The 25,671-nt window shown below is 35.9% G+C and overlaps 1 protein-coding gene across 1 annotated transcript in view; it reads left to right on the top strand.

The window, feature by feature from the left end:
• LOC127565692 (GATA zinc finger domain-containing protein 21-like) overlaps positions 1 to 25,671 on the top strand; it is a 74,086-nt gene that overhangs the window by 10,082 nt on the left and 38,333 nt on the right. The window contains exon 2 of the mRNA XM_052005488.1: positions 22,977 to 22,993. Coding sequence (XP_051861448.1) covers positions 22,977 to 22,993 — 17 coding nt within the window. The remainder of the gene's footprint in view (positions 1 to 22,976; positions 22,994 to 25,671) is intronic.

Here is a 25,671-nt window from a genome sequence, read left to right as displayed (position 1 = left end):
ATCGATATACGCACGCAATGAATCGAACACATAGTTTCAATACCCTTCCTCATTGCGAGCACGTTTACACATATTTACTTCAAATTCATTTTGTTAGTAAATTCTGTATGTTTGAGTTTCTGCAGATTCTTGGTTAAAATGTCGGCAATCATCAAATCTGTAGAAACGTATTTCAATGTTACATGCCCTTCCTTAACGACGTCTGTTACGAAGTGGTGGCGAATATCAATATGCTTAGTCCTAGCATGATGGACTGGATTCTTCGCCAATTGCTGTGCACTCAAGTTGTCTCCATACAAAAAGGTTGGAGTGCTTTCATCACCGCAGCCAATCTCTACAAATAGTCGCCTCAATGCAACTGCTTCCTTGCAAGCGGCTGACAAAGCCATGTATTCAGCCTCCGTGCTGCTGAGTGCCACGCTGTGCTGCTTCTCGGATTTCCATGAAATCGCTCCTCCGGCCAGATAGAAAACGTATCCGGTATACGAACGTCTATCCGAGTGATCACCTCCCCAGTCGGCGTCAACGTATCCAACAAGCGCCTGCTCGCACTTCTTATAGTGAAGCTTTAACTCACTTGTTGTTGCCAGGTATCTTAAAACGTGATTAACACCTGCCATGTGTTCGCTATGTGGATCCTGATTGCGTTGTGCCAACTTTGCTACAGAATGCAAAATGTCCGGCCTTGTAGTCAATGCTACCCACATCAGCTCACCGATGATTGATTGATACTCCTTGGCATCCACTCTACGACAGTCCTTACTATCGCAAGCTACCTGATGTCCAGCCTGTAAAGGCGTTGCTGTCGACCTGCAGCTCTCTATTCCATGTCGCTTCAGCAACTCCTGAATATACTGCGTCTGACTTAGGGTGATTTCACCTAATTCACCTTTTCTGCCGATCTCCATTCCAAGAAATTGGTGCAATGGACCCTTGTCCACACACTCGAACGCCTCTGAGATCTTGGTCTTGATTGCTTTCAACTCATCTATATCCTGGGATGCAATAATCAGATCATCTACGTACACCAATATTAACGTTAGATGTTCTCCATTATTCTTCTTGTATAGACATGGTTCGTTGTCACAAGAGATGAAACCAATTCCTGTTAAGACTCCATCCAGCTTGGAGTTCCACTCCCTTCCAGATTGTTTTAAGCCATATATGGCCTTCTTCAGACGTAAAACTTGCTTGGAATCGCATTGACCGGGGTATCCTTCAGGTCTTTTCATGTAAACTGTATCCGTTAAAGTGCTGTTGAGGTACGCCGTGCAAACATCCATCTGATGTAAATGCAACTTTAACTCTGCAGCCAGAGCTAAAACAATCCGCATACTCTCTAATCTACAAACAGGCGAGAATGTCTCGTTATAATTAACGCCATACTGCTGTGAGCAACCTTTTGCCACCAGCCTTGCTTTGTAGCGCTCTACTTCGCCACTTGGTCCTCTTTTGACGGTATACACCCATTTACAGTTGATCGCTCGCTGCCCTTTTGGCAACTCCGCCACTTCCCAGGTTTCGTTTACCAACAGTGACTTGTGCTCTTTATCCATGGCCTCACGCCAAAGCGATGCATCAGCTCCTCCAATCGCCTCCTCGTAGGTTTCGGGGATGGGGATCTCGCCAGCAGTCGCAGCTCCAAGTAGATTAAACTGCTTACGAGGTCGCCCACGCATGCCCGTGCGAACTATCCTTGGCCGTCCAGGACCTACACGCACGTCTTCCTCTGCGCTGAGGAACTCATCGCTGCCATCACTATTTTTTATGCCGACGTTAGCTTCGTCGTCTGAGCCGTTGCTATTTTTTATGCCGACGTTAGCCTCGTCGTCTGAGCCGTTGCCGTTTTTTATGCCGACGTTAGCCTCGTCGTCTACGCCATCGCCATCAGCGATCTGATCCTCGGATCCTTGAATGCCCATTGGCATATCAAATATAATCGAAGCCTCTCGATTCTGCTCAGTATCGCCAAGTTCGCTAAACAGCACGTCCCTCTTTTCGACCACTTGCCCTGTGCTTGGGTCGTAAAGCCTGTATGCTTTGGCAGTCCTGGAATAACCCACCATGCGGTATTCCTTGCCCTTAGCGTCGAACTTATTTTTTCTGTGGCCTTTCTCCAAAGCTACTGCAAAAGAACCAAAAACTTTCAAATGTGAAATTGAAGGTTTTTTACCATTCCACGCTTCCATTGGCGTCATGTTCTTCAGTGCGCTAGTTGGTGAACGATTTCGCAAATACACCGCTGTGTATACTGCCTCTCCCCACAGTGAAATCTTCATTCCAGATTGTACCAGCAAGCATCGTGACATCTCAACTAATGTCCGATTTGCCCTCTCCGCAACTCCGTTCTGCTGCGGTGTGTACGGCACCGTCAGTTGCCGTGCTATGCCATTCGCCTTCAAGTACTCGTCAAAAACTTTGTTTACATACTCGCGGCCGTTGTCGCTGCGAATGCATTTTATATTCTTGCCAGTTTGCCGTTCAACAAGTTGTTTGAATTCAACGAACTTCGTGAACACTTCGTCTTTGCCTTTTATGAAGTACACAAACATGCGCCGTGACTTGTCATCGATGAACGTCAAGAAGTATCGATTGCCGCCTATCGATTGTGTATCGAATGGCCCGCAAACATCAGTGTGAACTAGTTCCAATACTTCGCTCGCCCTCTGTTCAGATGACTTAGGGAACTTCTGAGTGTGTATTTTACTCAGCATGCATGTTTCACATGACCCATTGGATGTGAAGCTTATTCCTTCCAGTCCACGCACCATATTGTTTTTCTCCAGATCCTCCAAGCTACGATAGTTGAGATGACCGTACCGCTTGTGCCATAATGATCCATCAATATTACCAGCGCAAAAACACTTGCTTGTTTTGCCTTCAAAAACGTATAAGCTGCCAACTTTCTTTACGAGCAAGATGCACTCTCCTTTCTGTATGATCTTCGCCTGATGTTCACCGAAATGTACTACATTGCCGTTAGCCACAGTTTGACTAACCGACATGAAATTTCCCTTCATCTCTGGCACATACAATACGTTGTTCATAACAATCGTATATCGATCTGTCTTCAGCTTTACTTGACCTATTCCTTTCGCAACTAGGAAACCGTCACCAGCTAGACCTATCCTCTCGGAGTGCTCTTCCAACTTTGTAAACATGCTCTTTTCGCAACACATATGGCTTGTTGCTCCGCTGTCTACGCACCACTTTGATCGTTCGAAAAAATGAGCGTCAGCTGCACACAGCAAACTACAGTTTTTATTGTCTTCCTTGTTCGTGCTTTCCTTCGTTTCCTTTTGCACGCATTCGCTTCGACATTCAGCTTTCTTGTGACCACGCTTGCCACACTTAAAGCAAACTACGTTTTTCGTCGAATTCCTCTTTATACCGTTGTTCTTATTTGTAACGGTGAATGCCTTTTCGTTGTTGCTTTGCGGTTCTGCCTGCGCTTTGCGCTCTACTTCTTCCTTCACTTTTATGCATAGAATTTCATAACTTGGCAATTCGTCGCGAGTTTCGATCGCCACCACGAAATTCTCATAATTTCTTGGAAGACTGGAAAGCAGAATGATTGCTCGTAGCTCGTCACCAATCTCTATCCCAACTCCTGCAAGTTGATCAAGCACTTCTCCAAATGTCTGCAAGTATCCATTGACATCTCCACATTCTGACATTTTAAGTCCCAACAACTTCTTGTACAGTGCGACCTTCCGTACTGGTCCACTAGGCAGATGCACTTCTTTAAGTTTTGTCCAAGCAGCAAACGACGTTGTACAGTTCTTTATATAGCTCAACTGTGATGTTTTCACACTTAGTGTGATCATGGCCAAGGCCTTACTGTCTTTGCCATGCCAATCAAATCCTTCACTAGCATCCTCGAGCTTCAGAGCACCCGATGCCAGCTGCCACAATTCCGCATGTACCAAAACACACCGCATGTGAATGCACCAAGAATCGTAATTCTTTTCTTCGAGTTTCTCAATTTGGTATAGGGAATTCATTTTTAATCGTATTAAAAATTCACTTTCGGTCGCGTCTCTTGTTCGTTAACAAGTCCAACTTTTCGTATACATACACAAAGGCACCGCGCGCGCCTGGGCCCATAACCTGTAGAAGTTACGTTTTGGCTGGGTGTGTATGTATAGAAAAAGAAAAAGATCGCCGAGCACGTCTGCTAAGTACGAAATTTTATTTGCGACTGACATCGTTAAGTTATCGTTACAATCGGTTAGTGTTACAATAATCGATATACGCACGCAATGAATCGAACACATAGTTTCAATAATATATATTTCTTTATATATTTTTATTTAATAGTGCTTTATCCTTATATTATGCAATTGAAGAACTTCTCTTAATTTGCATTTTTCTTATTTGTTTCATTATTCTATTGCTTTTCAATGATCCTTGTCACTAATAATTGTTCTATAAAATAGTTATGTATATTCTTTCTTATAATTTGTAAGCTTCTCTTTTTAAATTTTGTTTATGGAATCTTCTCGTTTTTGAAATTCTTTAATAGTGAATTGAAGTTCTGTCTGTGTACTTTTATTTATTGCTGTTTACAATTTACTTTTTATACCCGCTACCCATAGGGTAGAAGGGTATTAAAACTTTGTGCCGGCAGGAAATGTATGTAACAGGTAGAAGGAGGCATCTCCGACCCTATAAAATATATATATTCTTGATCAGCGTCAACAGCCGAGACGATATAGCAATGTCCGTCTGTCCGTCTGTGTGTCTGTCCGTCTGTGTGTCTGTCCGTCTGTCTGTCCGTCCGTATGAAACACTGGATCTCAGAGACTATAAGAGATAAAGCAATAATTTTTTTTCGACAGCATTTGTTATGTTTGCACGCAGATCAAGTTTGTTTCAAATTTTTGCCACGCCCTCTTCTGCCCCCGCAAATCAAAAAAATCGAATAACAAGCGTAATTTTAAAGCTAGAGTTGCGAATTTTGGTATATACAATAATAACTATAGTAGTTATGATTCCTGAACACAGTTGCGATCTTATAAAAATTGTGGAAGTTATTAAAGAAATACTTTTGTATGGGCAAAAACGCCTACTTATTACTAGGGGTCTTAGTTGCTTTGGCTGACAATCTAGTATATTTTGCCGACTATGGTATATTTTGAATGCGGTACTATATCGATATACCAAATATACCATTTGGTATATTTTTAGTATATTTGCAATATATTCGGTATATTTTGAGAATAATACCGCAAAATATATTTCTTTTATTCAAAATGGGTAGCGGGTATCTCACAGTCGAGTACACTCCACTGTAGCTTTCTTACTTGTTAAACTTAATTTGCTCTTAAATTCTTATTATGATCTTCCTCTCAAGTTGAACTTTACTGCAATGAACTGTGACATTAACATCCATTGTCTTTCATCTTTTAAGTTTAGCTAAGTTAGCTGTTGAATTCGAATTCGATTCAGTACGCATTTTGCTTATCAAATTCTCGCTTTTAAAGCTGCACGCTTGCGCGTCTAGCTTTGAGTTTCGAGTTTGAAGCTTTGCAATGCAATTGATTTGACTGGCTGGAAAAAGGGTTAAGATGATGAGACGATTGAGCTGTGACGTCAGGGCCGCGGAAGTTCAGTTGCAAGTTGTAAGTAGCAAGTGGCATGTGGCATGTGGCAAGTGGCAACGCAATGCAACGCAACGCTGCGCTGCTGACTGTTTGTTGATTGCTGCCCCAGTGACCCACTTGCAAAGGCTGCGACTCCAACTGCTGCGATTGCTGATGGCAGCAGCAACTGCTGCTGTTGCTGCTGTTTCTGCTGCAGCTGTTTGTGGCAGCATCGCCGCAAGACAATTGCAACAAAGAGCGAGAAGCCGTCGCCGTCGCCACAGTTGCCATTTAAATGCAAAACATATTCGTTTTTGGGGCTGGGCGCCAAAGTCAAAGGACTGCGAATTACGCCACAGAAGAGCGAGTGAATTGCAGACAGAGAGAAAGAGAGAGAGAACGAGAAAGAGAGAGAGAAATCGAGAGAGAGAGAGAAATTTCTCGTCTATTCAACATCGTGTGACTTGCGCACTTCAAGTAAAATTTGCTCATTTTCGTGGTGAATTTGCTGTGGTAAAAGCTTCGAAGAGCCAAAGAGCGACACAAAGTTAAGAGCAAAATGCTTAAAGCAGCAGCATTGCTGGCATTTCCGCTAATTAAACACTTTTCCCTTTTGAGTAACACACCAGAAAAAAAAAAACAGAAACAGAAACCTAAAGGACCACAAGACCCATCAAGGACCAAGAACGAGACCAAGAGCAAGACATTGACTACGACCTAAAATCTACGGCGGCATTCTTCGTCACATTTTTGCTCGAGACCGAGTCGCCAAATTGAGACATAAATGTTGCTGTTGTGCCAACATTGAGTAGGGCACAAAAATGTTTGAGACAGAAGCCATTTTGTGACAAATTCCTGCTTAAAGTTCCAACTTAATCTCATCCATAAAGCAGAAACAAAAAAAATAATATAAAAACAAAAACATGTCTTGGCAATTCAATTTATGTGCAACTGTATTTGGATTTGTATTTAACATCGATTGAAATGCATATTTTATGTATTTATGCAGCAAAACGAAATTGACAAGAACATTAACTTTACATATTCATTTTTTGAATGAACTTATAAAGAACATAATAAATGTAGTAAAAATTAGAAGAACTTATGAAGAGCACAATAAATATAGTCAAATAGTTAGCTGTTTATTGAAATATTTTCATAAGTTTAGTATTTTTTTTTTAATTATAACGAAACTTATAACAAAAATTTTACATTTACTTCAATCTTTACGAAGTGAGTAATTGTAATAACAAATGCCTCAGACTAAAAATACTTAATAGCTTATTGAAATTATATACTTAATTATTATTGTTATTTATAATTGTTAATTAAATAGTTTCGTTATATTGTTGCTTGAATATTAGTCGAAGATAGCAGTCACAATACATAGATAGCTATTAACAGAGAGTTATATTTCACTATTCAGTATATTATTCAGTATTTTATTAAGCATCTCTATAAGATTGTATATTTTTTTAGTTAATTATTTGTTCTAGCTTGCTTTACTTATTTTATTATATTATTAACTAAGGTTTCTATTTTTTCACTATTCATTATATTATTCAGTATTTTATTAGGCGTCTTTATTGGCATAAGCTTTCTTTTTTTTTTTTTTGTTGTATTTTCCGTGGTTTTTTTCAAAGCATGTTATCAACATTTTTGCACACGTTGCCTGTAAATAAAGAGATTCTTAATTTCTATTCAAGATGTTACTTTCTTTTGATTTTGTTTGAAGTAACTTAACTTCTTTTTGTTTACAGATTTCTGTTATGTTTGTTATCAAATTTTTACTAATACGTAGTAAAAACTTTGAATAGACTTTTATCAAATTGAAGAGTGTGAAACGAAGGAGAGAATGAATTTTAGTTTTTAAAAACTAAATAATAAAAATGTTGTTATTCAGTTAGTTGAATTTTGTTTTATTTTGGCCATGGCTTATAATTGGGCTGGCTTTGGAAACAGTTTGTATAACACTTAATTAGCAGTTTTTGTGGAAAATGATCAGAATGTGTGGCAGTGACAAGACTTCGTCTTCGTGAGTTTAACGAGCTGTCTGGAAAATGTTCTGCTACGTGTTCTGTCCACCCCATCTCGAGCAGATTCGAACAAAAGCAACCCCAACTCCTAACCCCCAAGCCGAAAACCCGAATCCCGAAACTCAACCCCAACCCCAACCCCAACCTCAACCTCAACCCCAAACCTTGCAGACAGCAACTACAATTCCAACTTTAGCATGTTTGTTATGGCAATCATTGTCGTTGTTGTTATTCTAGTTATAGTTGTAGTTGTTGTTGTATTTGGCAAGCTGTTTGTTTATTTAAAGCAATTGAAAATTAATTAATTTACTTACGTAACCGAAACTGACAAAAAATAAATAAATGTGCATACACCGAAAATTGTCGTCTATCTGCTATCTGCTGATGCTGTTGTCAAGCGAGCGATGTGAATGAAGATGAAAATGAAGTTGTCCATTGCGTTGCTGAGATGGAAATAAAGATGAAGGTAAACTAGAGAAAGAGATGGAAATAGAATTGATAATATATAATATATGGGAAGGCAGAGTTCAGATAGCTATAGAGATGGAAATTAAAAAAAAAGGTGGAGATGAAGTTGGGAATGTAGAGGAAATCAGATAAAACAGCAGATAAATATGGATTGAGGTAGAAATGTGAGATGAAAATCGAAAATGAAATTAAGAGAGTTATGGATGTATAATTATAAGAATCGAAATAAAGCGAAATATGAAGATAAACATGAAGATATACATATGAATGTATATGCAATCGTAGATTAAGATAGAGTTGTAGGCAGTTGTTGAAAGATGGAAATAAAAATATAGATAGATGTAGATATGGCAATGAATATGGCGATCGAAATGGACGTAAAGATTGAGGCGGAAATTGTAGATGCAGATGAAGCTCTAAATGGAGATATCTATGTATTTAAATATAGAGATAGAGTTGTAGCTATATAGATATAGATCACGATTAACATAGAAATAAATTTGGAGGTACAAATGAATATGGAGAACGAAATAGATTTAAAGACAAAGACAGATTCAGAAATATTGATGGCGATGAAGATTTAAATGGATATATATATAGCGAGAGAAATACATATATATGTATATACATATATATATTTAGCGATAGAGATAGAGTAGTAGATAGAGATGGAAATAGAGATAGAGATGAAAATCGATATATGGGGATATAATGGTTATCTATACCTATATCTATATCTATATCTATATCTATATCTATATCTATATCTATATCTATATCTATATCTATATCTATATCTATATCTATATCTATATCTATATCTATATCTATATCTATATCTATATCTATATCTATATCTATATCTATATCTATATCTATATCTATATCTATATCTATATCTATATCTATATCTATATCTATATCTATATCTATATCTATATCTATATCTATATCTATATCTATATCTATATCTATATCTATATCTATATCTATATCTATATCTATATCTATATCTATATCTATATCTATATCTATATCTATATCTATATCTATATCTATATCTATATCTATATCTATATCTATATCTATATCTATATCTATATCTATATCTATATCTATATCTATATCTATATCTATATCTATCTATATCTATATCTATATCTATATCTATATCTATATCTATATCTATATCTATATCTATATCTATATCTATATCTATATCTATATCTATATCTATATCTATATCTATATCTATATCTATATCTATATCTATATCTATATCTATATCTATATCTATATCTATATCTATATCTATATCTATATCTATATCTATATCTATATCTATATCTATATCTATATCTATATCTATATCTATATCTATATCTATATCTATATCTATATCTATATCTATATCTATATCTATATCTATATCTATATCTATATCTATATCTATATCTATATCTATATCTATATCTATATCTATATCTATATCTATATCTATATCTATATCTATATCTATATCTATATCTATATCTATATCTATATCTATATCTATATCTATATCTATATCTATATCTATATCTATATCTATATCTATATCTATATCTATATCTATATCTATATCTATATCTATATCTATATCTATATCTATATCTATATCTATATCTATATCTATATCTATATCTATATCTATATCTATATCTATATCTATATCTATATCTATATCTATATCTATATCTATATCTATATCTATATCTATATCTATATCTATATCTATATCTATATCTATATCTATATCTATATCTATATCTATATCTATATCTATATCTATATCTATATCTATATCTATATCTATATCTATATCTATATCTATATCTATATCTATATCTATATCTATATCTATATCTATATCTATATCTATATCTATATCTATATCTATATCTATATCTATATCTATATCTATATCTATATCTATGTTTATAAATACATATGTATTTAGAGGCACAGATAGAGATAGAGATAAAGTAGTAAAATAGTAGAATAGAAATGGTAATAGAGAAGGTAATAGAAATTATATAGGTACGAAATTATTTATTGGGGCGAAATCGAGGTTGAGTTGAAGATATGAGTGAAAATGAATATCGAAATGGAGCTAAAGAAAGAGATATATATTAGATGCGGATATAGAAAAAGATGTATCTAAAACAAGGCGGGTAGAAAGAGAATGAGATGCATATATTATGCTTCTAATACTGACAACGAGGCGTTCAACTTGAAGTTGAAGTAACAACAGCAACTGCAAATGGTCACAAGGCCGAAGTAGAAAGAGAAAGAAGGAGCGACAGAGGGAGAGAGAGAGAGAAAGAGAGAGAGAGAGAGAGAAAAGGAGAGATAGACAGGAGCAAAGTGCGAGAGTGACATGAATTGTTTGTGTATGTCTGTCTTTAAATTATAATAAAGCGTAACAGCAGCAGCAACTGGCAACAGCAACACTTGCAGCTACAGCTGCAGCTGAAACTGAAGCTGCAACAGCTGCCGCATTAGCTGAGAATGAAGTTGCAAAATGATGCGTCAACTGAAAAGTTGGCAACGTTTAGTTGTGTTCATTGTTGTTATTGCTGGCAAAGTAGTTTATGTTATTGTTGTTGTAGTTGTTGTTGTTGCTGGTTGTTGGTCGTTGGTTGCTGGTTGCTGCTGTTGGCAGCAGGTAATGTCGGAGAGTCGCTTGGCTTGCTGCACTTTGGCGTTGCCTGCAAATGACATGCATCAAATTGAATGAAAACATTGTAAAGTGCAAAGTCTCAACAACACACACACACAGATACACACACCAACACACACACACCGATACACACACCAACACACTGACAGTGAGTGTGGCAGACAAGCGGAAATGATTTTTGGGGTTGTGGCAATTCGGACTTTGCCGTTGACCAAATAAGCCAAATAAATTAGTTGTCTCTGTCTCTCTCTCTCTCTTTCTCTCTCTCTCCCTCTCTCCCTCTCTCTCTCTCTGTCTATCTCCATCTCACTCTATGTTTTGCACTGTGCAATCATAAATTTTTGCATTATGAAATTAAAATTAAGAAACCACGCGCAAAAAAAAAGAAGCGAGTGAAAACTTTTGCTGCTGGCCAACAATTGACAACAACTTTCCACAGCAGCCACAACAACAACAACAACACTTGCACTGTATTTGCATATTTCAAGTAGTAAATTAGATTTTCGCTTTTTAACTTGGAGGGGCAACAATTTGCAAAAGTTCTGCCACACACACAACCACAATTGAAAATGTTGAAAGCCAACAAAGAGCGTCTTCGATTTGAGCGAATTCTGACAACCATTATTTCAAATTGAATGCTTCTTTGCAAAATTTATATTTACTCGTAGCTGCCGAGCTTTAAAATAAATATGGAGAGCCATGAACTTAGCCAAATTTCAAATAGAACAAAACAAGACGGAGTTCATTCATCAGAGCATTTGAATTTAGTAAACAGTTTTATCTATAGAAAGTGATTGAAAAGAGAATTCTTAATTTCTTCTCATTCTCAACAACGATTGAATCTATGAAATAATTATTCTATATATCATTTAAAATGCATTTAAAAGGTAGTAAGAATACTTTAATGCAAACGATTGTGTTTAGTAAACAACGGAAATATTAGATCACGTTTGAATTTAGTAAACAGTTTTGTAATATTTTGAGAAGCAATTGTTTTACGAGTATCTATAGAAAGTGATTGAGAAGAGAATTTATATTTCCTTCATAATAAAGGATTAAAGTAATGAAAGATATGACAAAGAGCTGAGATTAGTACATAAAATGATAAGCTAACTACTTTAGGAAATAATTATTAGTATAAAGTTTGTTGTCATTGTATAAATACTTATTGTTGGATAAAAAGTTTGACTGTCATTACACGAAGTTTTCAGACAACACTTGTGACCTTTATGTTTTAATAATGCGCACATAAAATGATCATATGCAAGTTTGTACGAGATTGCAAAGGTGTTTTTTCCTCTTCATGACTTTCACTTTTAATAATTCACATTCACAAATTTAATGCCAATCATTTGGCACAAATTCTGCGTGTGTATTTTTGTTTTTCATGTGATTTGCTTTGTTTTCGTTGTTGCTTAAGAAAGGACTGCGACAGATTACGTATACGAGGCGTTGCGTTTTGCTCACGGTTTATTTGGCAAGTGGCGTGGCAAAGCGGGCAGGCAGCCAAAGGCAAAACAGTGTCAACAACAGTAAGAACAAGAATAAGAAGAAGAAGAGCTGTTTTCAATTGCTGGTAAAAATGTTGCTGCAACTTTGTTGCTGACGTGTTTGCTATTGGCAGCGACAACAGCAACAGCAACAACAACAATGGCAACAAACTGTCGCAGCAAAACAATAGATAATGATGACACGTCAGCTTTTGTCATGTGACAATAAGCAGAGCAATAACAACAACCACAGCAACAACAACCATAGCAACAACAGCAACACATGAAGCTACTCGATGTCTGTTGTCAGCAACAGCAGCAGGAAAAGCGCGCAAAAGTAACAAACTCGAATATAGTCGATATAGCGAACTATTGCCATCGCACTCTACTCCCTCCCTCTCTCTCTCTCTCTCTCACTTTTCTCTGCTGCTGTTCGTGCTGCGACAACAACAACAACAGCAACAGCGGCTGTAGCTTACAGTGGATCAAATTTGGCCAAAGCGCCAGAGGCAGCGACAGTGGCAAAGGGAAAAGGGAAAAGGACAGTGGAAAAGTGAAGGGGGAAGGCAAAGGGAAAGGGAAAAGAGAAGAGATGCTTGCCTATGGACAGCACAGACATTTGGTTAGCTGGTTAAACAGGGGGCAAAGAACACTAGCTCGATGGAGATGGACTGTCTGGCTTGGTTCGTTGGTTGGTTGGTTGGTTGGTTGGTTGCCTCGATGGTTTGCTGGAGTTGAGTTGAGTTGAGTTGAGTTTGAGTACACGGCACCAACTGCAGCGGAAGTCAATGTAAAGTAACGGAAAAGCAACCACAAATACTCAAACGCGATACACGCACACACACACACACACACACACACATCAGAGACAGCATACACATGGCGTCTACTTATACATGCACAATATGTAGAACCAAGTGATGCGCGGCAGGCGACAAAAGTTGTCAAAAGCAATGACAAATTCAAGTGATTTTCATAAGAACAGCAAATTGGATAAGTTTTTGGAAGGAATAGCGAAATTAGAGGAAACTATCTATAGAAACATATTTGAAAAATAAAATATTTTTAATTTCTTGAAGTGATTTTAATCAAGTAAAAGAAATAAAATTGCGGTATATTATTATTATGGTATATTTTGTACTATATGGTATATTTTGAACGTAATGGTATATCATTATACCAAATACAGTGATCAGTACATATTGGTATTTTAATACCATATAATATATTTTGCATTTCTTGAAATATTTCAAATTTCAATTTCTGAAATATACCAAATGAATAAAAATATATGTATATATTTGGTATATTTTTCAGAATTATAGTATTATTTATTTTTCTACCTTTTTAAGAAATACGCAACTGGTATTAAACCTCCAAAATATCTCAGATTATCAAGTAAGACACTGAAATCATTTTGAATTAAAATTCTTTGAATATATCATATTGTATATATATTTGGTATATTAAATTGTTTACTTATATAAAATCTTTTTAAGAAATCTAAAATTATGATATTAAGATATTAGTATATTCTGAACTCTATATTTGGTATATTGATATAATACCATTACGTCCAAAATATACCATATAGTAAGCAATATACTAGATGATCAATGAAAGCACTGCAACAGCCGCCTAACAAATAGTAAATCTAAATCTAAATCTGGTATATTGATATACCATTACGCTCAAAATATACCATATAGTAAACAATATACTAGATGATCAATGAAAGCTCAGCAACAGCTGCCTTACAAATAGTAAATCTAAATCTAAATCTGGTATATTAATATACCATTACGCCCAAAATATACCATATAGTAAAAACTATACTAGATGATCAATGAAAGCTCAGCAACAGCTGCCTTACAAATAGTATATCTAAATCTAAATCTGGTATATTAATATACCATTACGCCCAAAATATACCATATATTTAAAAATATACTAGATGATCAATGAAAGCACTGCAACAGCTGCCTTACAAATAGTAAATCTAAATGTGGTATATTAATATAACATTACGCCCAAAATATACCATATAGTTAAAAATATACTAGATAATCAATGAAAGCATTGCAACAGCTGTCTTAATAATAGTAAATCTAAATCTAAATCTGGTATATTGATATACCATTACATCCAAAATATACCATATAGTAAACAATATACTAGATGATCAATGAAAGCACTGCAACAGCTGCCTTACCAATAGTAAATCTCAATCTGGTATATTAATATACCATTACGCCCAAAATATACCATATAGTTAAAAATATACTAGATGATCAATGAAAGCTCAGCAACAGCTGCCTTACAAATAGTAAATATAAATCTAAATCTGGTATATTAATATACGATTACGCCCAAAATATACCATATAGTTAAAAAATATACTAGATGATCAATGAAAGCACTGCATCAGCTGCCTTACAAATAGTAAATCTAAATCTAAATCTGGTATATTGATATACCATTACGCCCAAAATATACCATATAGTAAAAAATATACTAGTAAATCGAATGCTTAAAAAAGATGTTTGACTAGCATGACTGAATGTGACGCGTTTGTCGCCTGGTCGAAGTTAAAAGGAAATTGCCATAATGTGTGTGGCAGCTTCACGAGTTGTGTTCGAGCTCAGTTTGAGTTTGAGTTGGAGTTGGAGTTTGGGGAATGGGCATCGACTTTGGTTTGCTTCCTGCTGGCAGCGCAGCGCAGCGCAGCGTTATTCACAGTATTCACTATTCACACACTCGCTATTCATTTCCTTTTATCTGTCGCTGTCGTTGTTGTTGTTTCTGTTTGTGTTGCTGTTATTGTTGTTGTTGTTGTTGTCGTTGCTGCTGCCGTTTTTAATTTAGTTTGGTTGCTTGCTTGGCTTTTAGTTAGTCAGACAGTTAGTCAGGCAACCACGAATGAGTTGAAGTTGAAGCCAGAGACAGAGACAGAGACAAAGACGGAGGAAGAGAGAGAGAAGTTGCAGTTGAATATGATGCTGAGGCTGAAGCTGAAGCTGAGACTCTGCCACTGACAAGTCGACAGTTGGCAGTACGTGACCCGCTGAGATCCAGTTCCATAGAGCGAACTTCTCGCTCTCGTTCTCTCTCTTTCTCTTTCTCTGTCGCAGTTCTCAGTTCGCACTTCTCACTTGGCAGTTGAGAGTTGAGTTCTCTGACATTTGACGTTCCACTTTTGCTCTGGTGCGTGCCTCAATTGTCTCATTTCATTACTCTTTGTTGTTGGCCAAGTTTTGTGCGTGCAGCATGAGGAAAAACTATAGGAAAAGCGCAGCACACACACACACACACTCTCTCTCTCTCTCTCGCACACACACACACTCGCAACTCAACAAAGCCAAGCCAAGTCAATTTAATTTATTTTGTCATTTTTGTTGTTTGGCAATTTGTTGTCATCAGTCACATTGCCACTTCTCTCGCTGTGTGTCCCATCGACTTATTACACACTTCTATGCCACTGACTAAAGCTGCACTGTCACTGTCCCGTCTCACTTCCCCCTCACATCCCTCGAGTGACCCCCTGACCCGACCTCATGCTGTTGCTGCCCTTTGTGTTCCATTTGCTGACGCATTTAAATTTCTGTTTGCACTGAGCACATCGATGGCGACTGCTGCCAACGTAATTGAGTCGACCTCGACACGAACTCACACACGCACACTCGTACACTCACACACACACTCACACACACACACACACTCACACACACTCAGCAAGTCAGTTACATGCGACTCTTTCAATAGTTGCCAATTTTCGCATAGAATTTCCAACTTCTGTTGACGAATGAATGGCGAATGTGTACGAATGTTTTTCTTTTTTTTTCTTTTGGGTGAATCATTCGCGTTTTATTCGCATCTGTTACGCTTCATTCACAACATTAGCGAAACTTGAATTTAGTTGTTGTTCGACTAAAACGAATATGCAAAAGCATTTATACTATCGAATTTGTTCGAACATAAAACTATTTTTCATGTAATAAGCTATTTTTTGGTCAAGTCAAGCAGCATGACAAATAAATGAATAATTCATTACGTATACGCAATATTATGTATACGCATTATTCATTTGCTAGTTGACAAAACTTACGTATTTGTTAGGCAATACTATATCATTTTTGTTATTAAAATGCACATGTCACATCGAAATATTTATGTTTTGCTTTTTAAAAAAAATAATGTAAAACAATGGTTATGCTTGGCAGTTTTTTACTGCTTTCAAAAATATGCAAAAGCGATTAAGTTTTTATGCATTTGAATTATTTAATGATGATAATGTATATATTATGAATATTTTTGTTGTTTTCTCAGTTATTTCAGCACTATTTAAAAGGACTAAATCGAGTTGAATGAAAATATACCAGAAACAAAACAAAAAAAATTTAGAAAGCTAGAGAGAGAGAAATGTGCTCGACTGTAAAATATCCGTTACTAACTTTTAATAAGGTATTATTTTGTAAATATACCAAAAGAAATACTAAAATATACCGAGAACTATAGTTTATCGATATACTAAAAATAGCTAACTGTAGTTGTCGCAATATTTTAGTATTTTATACCAAAATAATATACCAAAAAATACTAGATATATATGTAGTAGTTATATATTTGGTATTATAATATACTAATACATTCAATATATATTTCTAGTATTTTGGTATCGAAATAAAGTTGTAATATAATAAACGTATATTGAATGTTTTAGTATATCGATATACCAAATGCAGGCATCGGCTTGTATATTTTAGTAGTTTTGGTATATTAATTTGGTATATTCCACTGTTTTGCCTTATTGCATATGGGAAGCGCGTATTTCAAAATATACCAATACAAATTTTAGCCTTGTATAACAGACCTAACAAATTAGAATGAAGTATCAATAAGATTCTTAAAGCTTGCAATTTAAAAATGTATAAACTCTGGTAAATGATTATTAAATTGAAACATGTATGTGTAAAGCAAAGCGTTCAACTATACAAAATAATCAAGCAACTATTATTAAATACTCGTAATGACAATATTTATAGAACTTACAATTGAAACAAGTTAGAAAGCTATAGTCGAGTGTGCTCGACTGTGAGATACCCTTGAATAAAATACAAGTATAATATATTTTCAATTAATACCTTTACACAATTTTTATCTGATCGCAATCAAATCAGGACTCATAAATAATATAGTTACTATTGTATACACCAAAATTCGCAGCTCTAGCTTTAAAATTACGCTTGTTATTCGATTTTTTGATTTTCGGGGGCGGAAGGGGGCGTGGCACAATTTGAAACAAACTTGATCTGCGTGCAAACATAACAAATGCTGTCGAAAAAAAATTATAGCTCTATCTCTTATAGTCCCTGAGATCCAGTGTTTCATACGGACAGACGGACAGACGGACATGACTAGATCGTCTCGGCTGTTGACGCTGATCAAGAATATATATACTTTATAGGGTCGGAGATGCCTCCTTCTACCTGTTACATACATTTCCTGCAGGCACAAAGTTATAATACCCTTCTACCCTATGGGTAGCGGTTAACCGATTATTATGGTTACTTAAAGAAATGTGCATGTTAATAATACCGATGCTTAACCGTTTGACTACAGTTTGACCCGCTGCGTAACCGATTCGAAACCGGTTCAATTATGTTGCCTGCCATTTTTCATTTGCTGTAGCTGTCTTAAGAGCAGCTGTTGTGCTTTCCTCTTTTCCTCTTTGCCTCTTCCCTTTTCCCCCCACCCCCCCATTTCACATCTGCCCTCTTCTAGCCCGGACTGTTGCTCAGCACTTTTTTTTTTTGCATCCTGGCCATAATTCCGCTCATCATGTCCTTGGCCAACATAAAAAGCCCGAAATGAATGAGCGAAATTAAGCGGATGGCGAGCAGGCGTCATTTGTTGCATGCCCAACGAGGAGGAAACTGCTTAGGGGAGCGGGGGAGGGAGAGCGGGAGGGGATGGCCAGTTGAGTCAGTGGTTGGACACTGGCGCAACTCGAGCGCTGCATTAATGCAAAAGTTTAAGTGTTGCAAATGACGTTGATAATGGGCAAAACGATGAAGAGCAGCAGCTGGCTGGAGGAGAGAGGGAGAGGAGTAAACAGAGAGAGGGAGAGAGGGAGAGAGACAGAGAGATAGAGCGAAAGAGAGAGCATGGCAAGCTCTTTGCTGCTGTTTTTCTCGGACTCCATTTATTCTTCTTTCCTTTCTGTCTCCCTTTGCCAGCTCGCATGTGTCCTTGTTGTCCTTGCTGTTCTCTCTGGTCGCTTAATATGTAATTTATAATTTTGATTACGCTGCCAGCGTCGCCGTCGACGTCGACGTCGCTGCACTTAATCCAAGCAGATAAATGTATCTGCTTATTAATAATATGCGGTCGCTGACTGCAGTTCTCCCTCTCTCGCTCTCTCTCTCTCTCTCTTGCTATCTGGGCTGAGTCAGCAGTTCAAGTGTTTGCATTAGCTTGACAGTGGGCGTGGCAGTAGCAGCAGCCCACTTTCACTGAAGGCATGGCTGCGTCAGAAATTAATGGCGCGTAATTTATGAAAATTATACAATTGCTTCGTCTCTGACACTCTCTGTCTGTCCGTCTGTCTGTCCGTCTGCCTGTCCGTCTGTCTGCCTCTGTCGGCCACGCCCAGCTGCAGCAAACAAATCATAGACAGCACCAAACAGCAGTCGACTGCCATTTCCATTCCCATTCCCCTTTCCCCTTTCCCCCTCTCAGTCTCAGTCTCCTCTTCGGTCTGCTGCAGCCTCAAAATAGGCAAAATGCCTTTCAGCTGCTCTGCTTACTTTGCCAAAACTTTATATGAAGAAAGTTTGGCACAGCCGTCGACAGCGTGACTAAGGTAGGGGGGTGGGGGGTAGCGGGTGGCATGTGGTGTGGCAGCAACATTTTATTAACAGGCGTCGTCTATGAAAAGCTTAAAAAACAAAAATTAATTTAAATTACATATTTGCACAAAACAATGCGAGCTGCAGGCCAGATGAGTATGAGTATGAGGATGGCGATTGGAGGTTTGGAGGTTTGCGTGTTGCAGAGGCGGAACCCCCTCCGCTCTCCGCCCTCCGCCCTCCTCCCTTCCCCGCTTAAGCCCACCCTTGCTTCCTGTGCTGCGTTGCTGTTGTTTGCCCAAAAACCTCAAATTATACAAATTTACGATGTTTCGCTGAGCGGCTCTGCCAAAAGCCAGCAGCAACAACAATCAAGGCGAACAACAGCAACAGCAACAGCAATAGCAACAACAACAACTTCACGCACAACCAACACAGCAACAACAAAGTCAAAAAAAAATACAACGGAAAAAAACCAAGCATAAATAGAAATGAATTTTTCAAAGAATTCAAGACGAAATTGCGTATACGCTGCAGTTCAGCTGAAGCTGAAGCTGAACGATGGAACAAAGCGTAGAAGTAAAGAGTAAGGGAGAAAAAGGGCAGATAGAAAGTTGGAGAAAAGCATGTCAAGCGGAAACAGGTTGAACAAACAACAAATGCAAATGCTGAATAAAGAGGCTAGATGATTAAACAACTTAGAGAAGTTGTGGAGCCTGAGATGAAGAAAGATCTGGAAGAAGGAAAGAACTATGAGGAAAAGAAGGAGTGAATAAATTTAGTATGAGAAGGAAAGAGAAAGCAAAGGGAGGAATACAGAAGAAAGATCTGGGTGAAGAAAAGACCAATAAGGAAATAGGAAAAGAGAAGAAATCGAGTAAAAAAGAAGAAAAGAGAAAGCAATTGCGAAAATACATAATTTATATAAATATGATAAAGAGTTAAATGCAAAGAAATAATATAAATAAAGGATAACAATTAAAATATAAAAATAAAATATTATATAAATATAATAAATAATCATAAAAATATATGTAAACTAATTACAACTTCAATAGATGTATGTGCACATAAATATAGCCAAATAAAATTGATGTGAAGTGAATAAAATTTTGAGAGATGGAGTTAAAAATTACTACTAAATCGAATTTAAGGAAAATTAACTATGTAAATAGAGAGAAAGAGAGAAAGAAAGAGAGAGAGAGAGAGAGAGAGAAAGACAGAGAGAGAGAGAGAGAGAAAGAGAGAGAGAGATAGAGGAAGAGAGAAAGATAATTAAATAGAATGAAAGAGAAAGAGAGAGAAAGAAAGACAGCGAAATGGGGAGAAATATAGAGAAAGGGATAGAAATGGATATATATAAATAGAGAGAACTAGAGAAAGAGCTAAAGAAAGAGAGTGAAACAGTGACAGAAACAGAAATAGAGAGACAGATGTTATTAGTCACTTTATCGTTTTACTAGATTTTATATTTGAATGTAAAGCATAATAACAAAAGAAGGGTGAAAACAGTGTGACCATGCGTTTGGAATTTAGGGATTTTTATAATGTTGGATTTTTGATAAGAATACATTAATGATGCTGCTGATGATTAGAGATGTGACATCTCATAATATTTGTAAACAATTTATGTAAGAACGTTACAAGCTGGCTGTGAGAACTGAGCGACTGCATTGAGGTCGGCACTTGATGCGTGTAGGGTGCATTAAACAAAAGCCAAAGCCCAAACTTTTGTAGCGGAAAACGGAAATGTTTTACATGCACGCGGCGATGGCGGCCATGGCGGAAGTGAAGAGGGAACTGCAAAGAGGGAGAACGAAGAGAAAGACAGAGAGAGACAGATAGAGAGAGAGAGAAAGAGTGGAGGGGATGGCGACTAATGGTGGCATGTGTAGGTGGCTGATGTTGTTGTTGTTATTCCTGCTGCTGCTGCTGAGGTGTCTGGCGGTGGTGGCGAGGTGGGCGGTGACACGCCCACAAAGACAGCAAGCAAAGTCATGTCAGTGTTGGGTAATTTTTCTTAACAAGCGACGCGACGCCGCAAAGTATGCAACGTAAAAAAGCGTCTTTAACGCCTTCTCTCTCTCTCTCTCTCTTTCTATCTCGTTCTCGTTGTGTGCGGCAGCTTAATTAGTGATTATTCACACACAGACAGGGACAGAGAGAAAGAGAGAGCGAGAGATACACGTGTGTGCAATTTTAAATATTTAAATCGCAGCTTTTGGCCTCAAAAAAAAGAAAGCGTTGAAATTAAATAAAATGTTGCACAAAACCACAACAAACGTGGCTCAACGTTGCCAACTTTTTTGTGTCGGCAACAACTACAGCCACAATCACACACACACACACACACAGCAAAGACAGACAGAGACAGAGACAGAGACACACATTGAAATTTGATAACAAAAAATGGCAGACAACAAACAAAATAAAACGTTGATGGAAAAACCCCAAAAACCAAAGCTCAGCTCATTCAGAATCTCCTCAATCACAGTCAGAATAGCAAATCTCTCATGCTCAGCTCTCAGTTCTCAGTTCTCTCAGTCCCTCAGCAGTTGAAGCAGCTAAACAGCTAGTTGCCGTTGGCCAAATGCGCCAGTTAATTAGCTCATAAAATATGCACAATCGCAACAACAATTCGCACCTTGGGCCACAAAGGTGAATGTTGAACGCTGAACGCGTCGGTGGCCCCCAATGAAATAATTGAGTGCCAAAGCAACAACAACAACAACAACAAAGGGTGGCAACAAAAATAACGACAGTGTTGGCAAATTTAAATAGAAGCAGCACAACAACAGAAAAAAATTCTGTTACATGAAAGTTGAGCCAGAGACGGAGCTGAAAATACTCTAGGAAACTGAATTGTTATAAATTATTTTATAAATATGTAGAATATTTCTCTTTCTTACATTTTACTGAGCATCATATTACGTATGCGTAATATTTACCATCTTATTTTCTATTTATTCCAAAAACATATTATATAAGAAAACATCGAACAATAAAAATAATAAAAAATAATATAATTATACTAAAATATAAAGATTAGGAAATACATATAATATATGGGAATATACGTTATATGATGTTAACTGAAATACAAAAAAAAAACAAACTTTATCTGCTGTTAAATAAGTAAATATGAGGTTGGTATAAAATAATATAATAATACAAGAATTGTTAGAAACTATGAAAAAGACATGGGAAATATTACGTATACGTAATATTATGTTTACTGAAGAAGAAATTAGATATCGAGGTAAATAAGACACAAATAAAATAAAAGAATAATACTAAATTACACAGATTTTTAGAAACTATCACAAAATAGATGGAAAATATTACGTATACGGAATATGATGTTTATTAAGATTGAAGGAGAAGAAATATTTGTTTGCCCAACGATTAGAGAAATTGTTAAATGGAAAGAACACAAAATACGAGTACTTAAGCATTTAAATTATGGTAAATGTTTCGAATTCAAATGAAGGGAATGAATATTTATTTTATATTTGAATAAATTCGTAGTTCTTAATAATGTTTTCATCTTTTATCTTAGAGAGATATAAAGAAATATTAAATGAAATAGATTATTTATTTAATATTTTTATATTTACCTTTAAGATAAATTACTTTATTTCTCATAACAACTGAAAAATTATTAGTGTTTATATAAAATTTCTTTATCTCTTAGAGCAAATAACAAAGTATAATAAAAATCAAGTAATTAATTAATTCAATTATCTTTCTTACTATATAATAATTAGTATTTTCATAAAATATCATGCCAATAAATTAATGTACTTCTCTTTTTTTTTCTCTTGCAGCCACTTAACACAACAGAGTAAGTAAACACATACAATTTCAATATATACATTTTACTTGCATAATTGAGTTGAAGAGAAGTGCTGTTTTCTTGTTTTTATTATTATTTCTTATTAAAGTTTTCATGTTTAAGTGGCAACCTTAGTTGGGAATAGAAATATATTAAAGGTTCTTCGTTCGTGTAGAATAAATTTGTAATATGAAGGTTACAAAACGAACGCCAAGCTTAGTATGCTTCAAAAATAATTAAGACTTTTGGGTATTACGCCAATTGAAGGCATGAAAAAATTGCAAATCAAGTTACGGGTTGTCCTCGTAGTTGATGTTGTTGGTGTTATTATATTTTTTGGTGTTGTTCCGGCCATGTATTGCAGATGAGCGTATCTGAAGTTTATGAACTTTGTAATTACACACTTTATTAATTTATGCGCTGCGGGGGATGAAATGGAAAACTTGTGCCAGCTCTTTCACTTCACGAGGACAACACAAAAATACTTTATATAACAGAGAAATGACTCGAGATGCTCAAAGACAACGCAAGAGCAGAGAAAGAGACAGACAGACACAGAGAGAGAGAGAGAGAGAGAGAGAGAGAGAGAGAACGAAGTCTAGAGCAATTGTGGCAAAAAGACAAAAGCAGAAACAGAATCGAGGAACAGAGACGAAGAACAACATATTAGCGCTTTATGGGCCAGGACAAAGGAAAGGTAGAAACAGAGAGAGAGAGAGAGAGAGAGAGCGTGGAGAGGAGAGGAAGCGTGTTGTGGGTGTCAGAGACACAAAAATGATGACAGACAGGGTCTTTGCTTATAAATCTTATAAATTAGGCAGATTTCTGTCCCCAGCGTACAAATTTGAAATAATGCCTCGAAATTAACCAACGACACACAAAAATACACAAAAATTATTTACCAAAATGCTTTTGCTTTGTGTTCTTTCGATTAGAAATTGCACAGCAACAACAACAGCAACAACAAAAGCCAACATGGAATTAATTAAAGTCAAGAGAATCACACGGCCGAAAACATAACTTAAAGCCAAGACATTTATTTTTTAATTCTTGTTTTTCTTATTTTTTTTGCATTCGGGACGTAAAAACTAAGCTCGCTGAGCTGACAGACTTAAGGTTACAGCTGGGGACTTGTAAAATGTGTTGAAAGGATAATTACCCAGCGAGACATTTTGCTCGGATTTACTTTTTTGAGGGGGGGGCGGGGAGGGGGGACTTAATAGCTCTGCATTTTGAATGTAAATAAACAGCTGATTGGCTTGAAGATTCGACAGAGACTGGGATGAGATTTATAATTAGAAGTAACAAGCTTGTGATTTATTTTATATCTTATGGTATATTTCGAACGTAATAGTATATCGATATACCAAATGTGGACTAAGATGAGAATTGTAATTGGAAGTTGAGTTGCGAAAGTTTTTCGAATTTTTTTCTGTCTGTTTTATTTTACATCTTACACATAAATATATTTGGAATGTAATAGTATACCGATATACCAAATAGTGAGTTAGTAGCGGGTAAGAAAAAGCAAAAATATACCAAAAAAATATACCAAAATAATATACCGAAAATTTAAAAATACATTGATCACAAGTATATTTTGAAAAAAGAAAACAAAAAAAAAAGACAAAATCAAAGCTGTACAGTATTATTCTAAAAATATACTAAATATACTGAACACTAGTACATTTTTGTAATTTTTTCGGTATATTAATACATTTTTAAACAATGGTATATCTTTGCATTTTCTGCATATTGTACTAAAAACTAGTATATTGTGGTATTTTCGGCATATTATACCGAACACTAGTATATTTTAGCATTTTTCGGTATATTTCTTTGGTATATTATATTATTCTTTATACTGAACACTAATATATTTCAGTATTTTTTCGGTATATTTTATTTGGTATATTTTTAGAAATATACCGTACTGTTTTGTTAGTATATTTTGGTATTTTCGGCATATTATACCGTATTCTAGTATATTTTAGCATTTTTCGGTATATTACTTTGGTATATTATATTTACATTATTCTTTATACTGAACACTAATATCTATTTCAGTATTTTTTCGGTATAATTTATTTGGTATATTTTTATATTATGTGGTATATTTTTCTTTCTTGTTGCAAAGCTTTTAATTTCTTTTGCAGCTTTCTTAATGAAAGCAAGTGTTTGTTTTGATAAGATTATTTTTATTTTATAGTATTATTTGTATTTTACAGTCAAATGAACTTGAAGTTGTCGTAGTTATTGTGATCAAGTTTTTTAATTACCTTTCAAGTTGCTCATTGGTACAAAAAAATACTGCTCACATGTTTTAGTATTTGTTTTTGATTATATTGCTTACTTCAGTTATTCATTCGCACGTCTTAAAACTCTTTTATTGATATGCAAATATTGCAGAAACTTGCTTATATTTGCTGTGCAAAATGATGCATAAATTTATGATTATTTCAGCAAAAAAAACACAACATTTCGTAAGGAAATTGAAAAGTTCAACTTTTAGGTAGAATATTGGAAAAAATGTGAATTTGAAAAGAGAGAAGAGAGAAGAGAGAGGAGAGAAGAGGAATTCAGTTCGTTAAAGGCAGAGTTTATTTGCACTGTGTGTGTTGTATTATACAATATAGTTTTAATTAAGATACCGTAATTCATGAAACTATTCGAATATTTTGAATTTG

Source organism: Drosophila albomicans, chromosome X, assembly GCF_009650485.2.
Source record: "Drosophila albomicans strain 15112-1751.03 chromosome X, ASM965048v2, whole genome shotgun sequence".
In the NCBI taxonomy this organism is placed as follows: Eukaryota; Metazoa; Arthropoda; class Insecta; order Diptera; family Drosophilidae; genus Drosophila; species Drosophila albomicans.
This window is presented reverse-complemented; position numbering and strand designations above follow the sequence as displayed.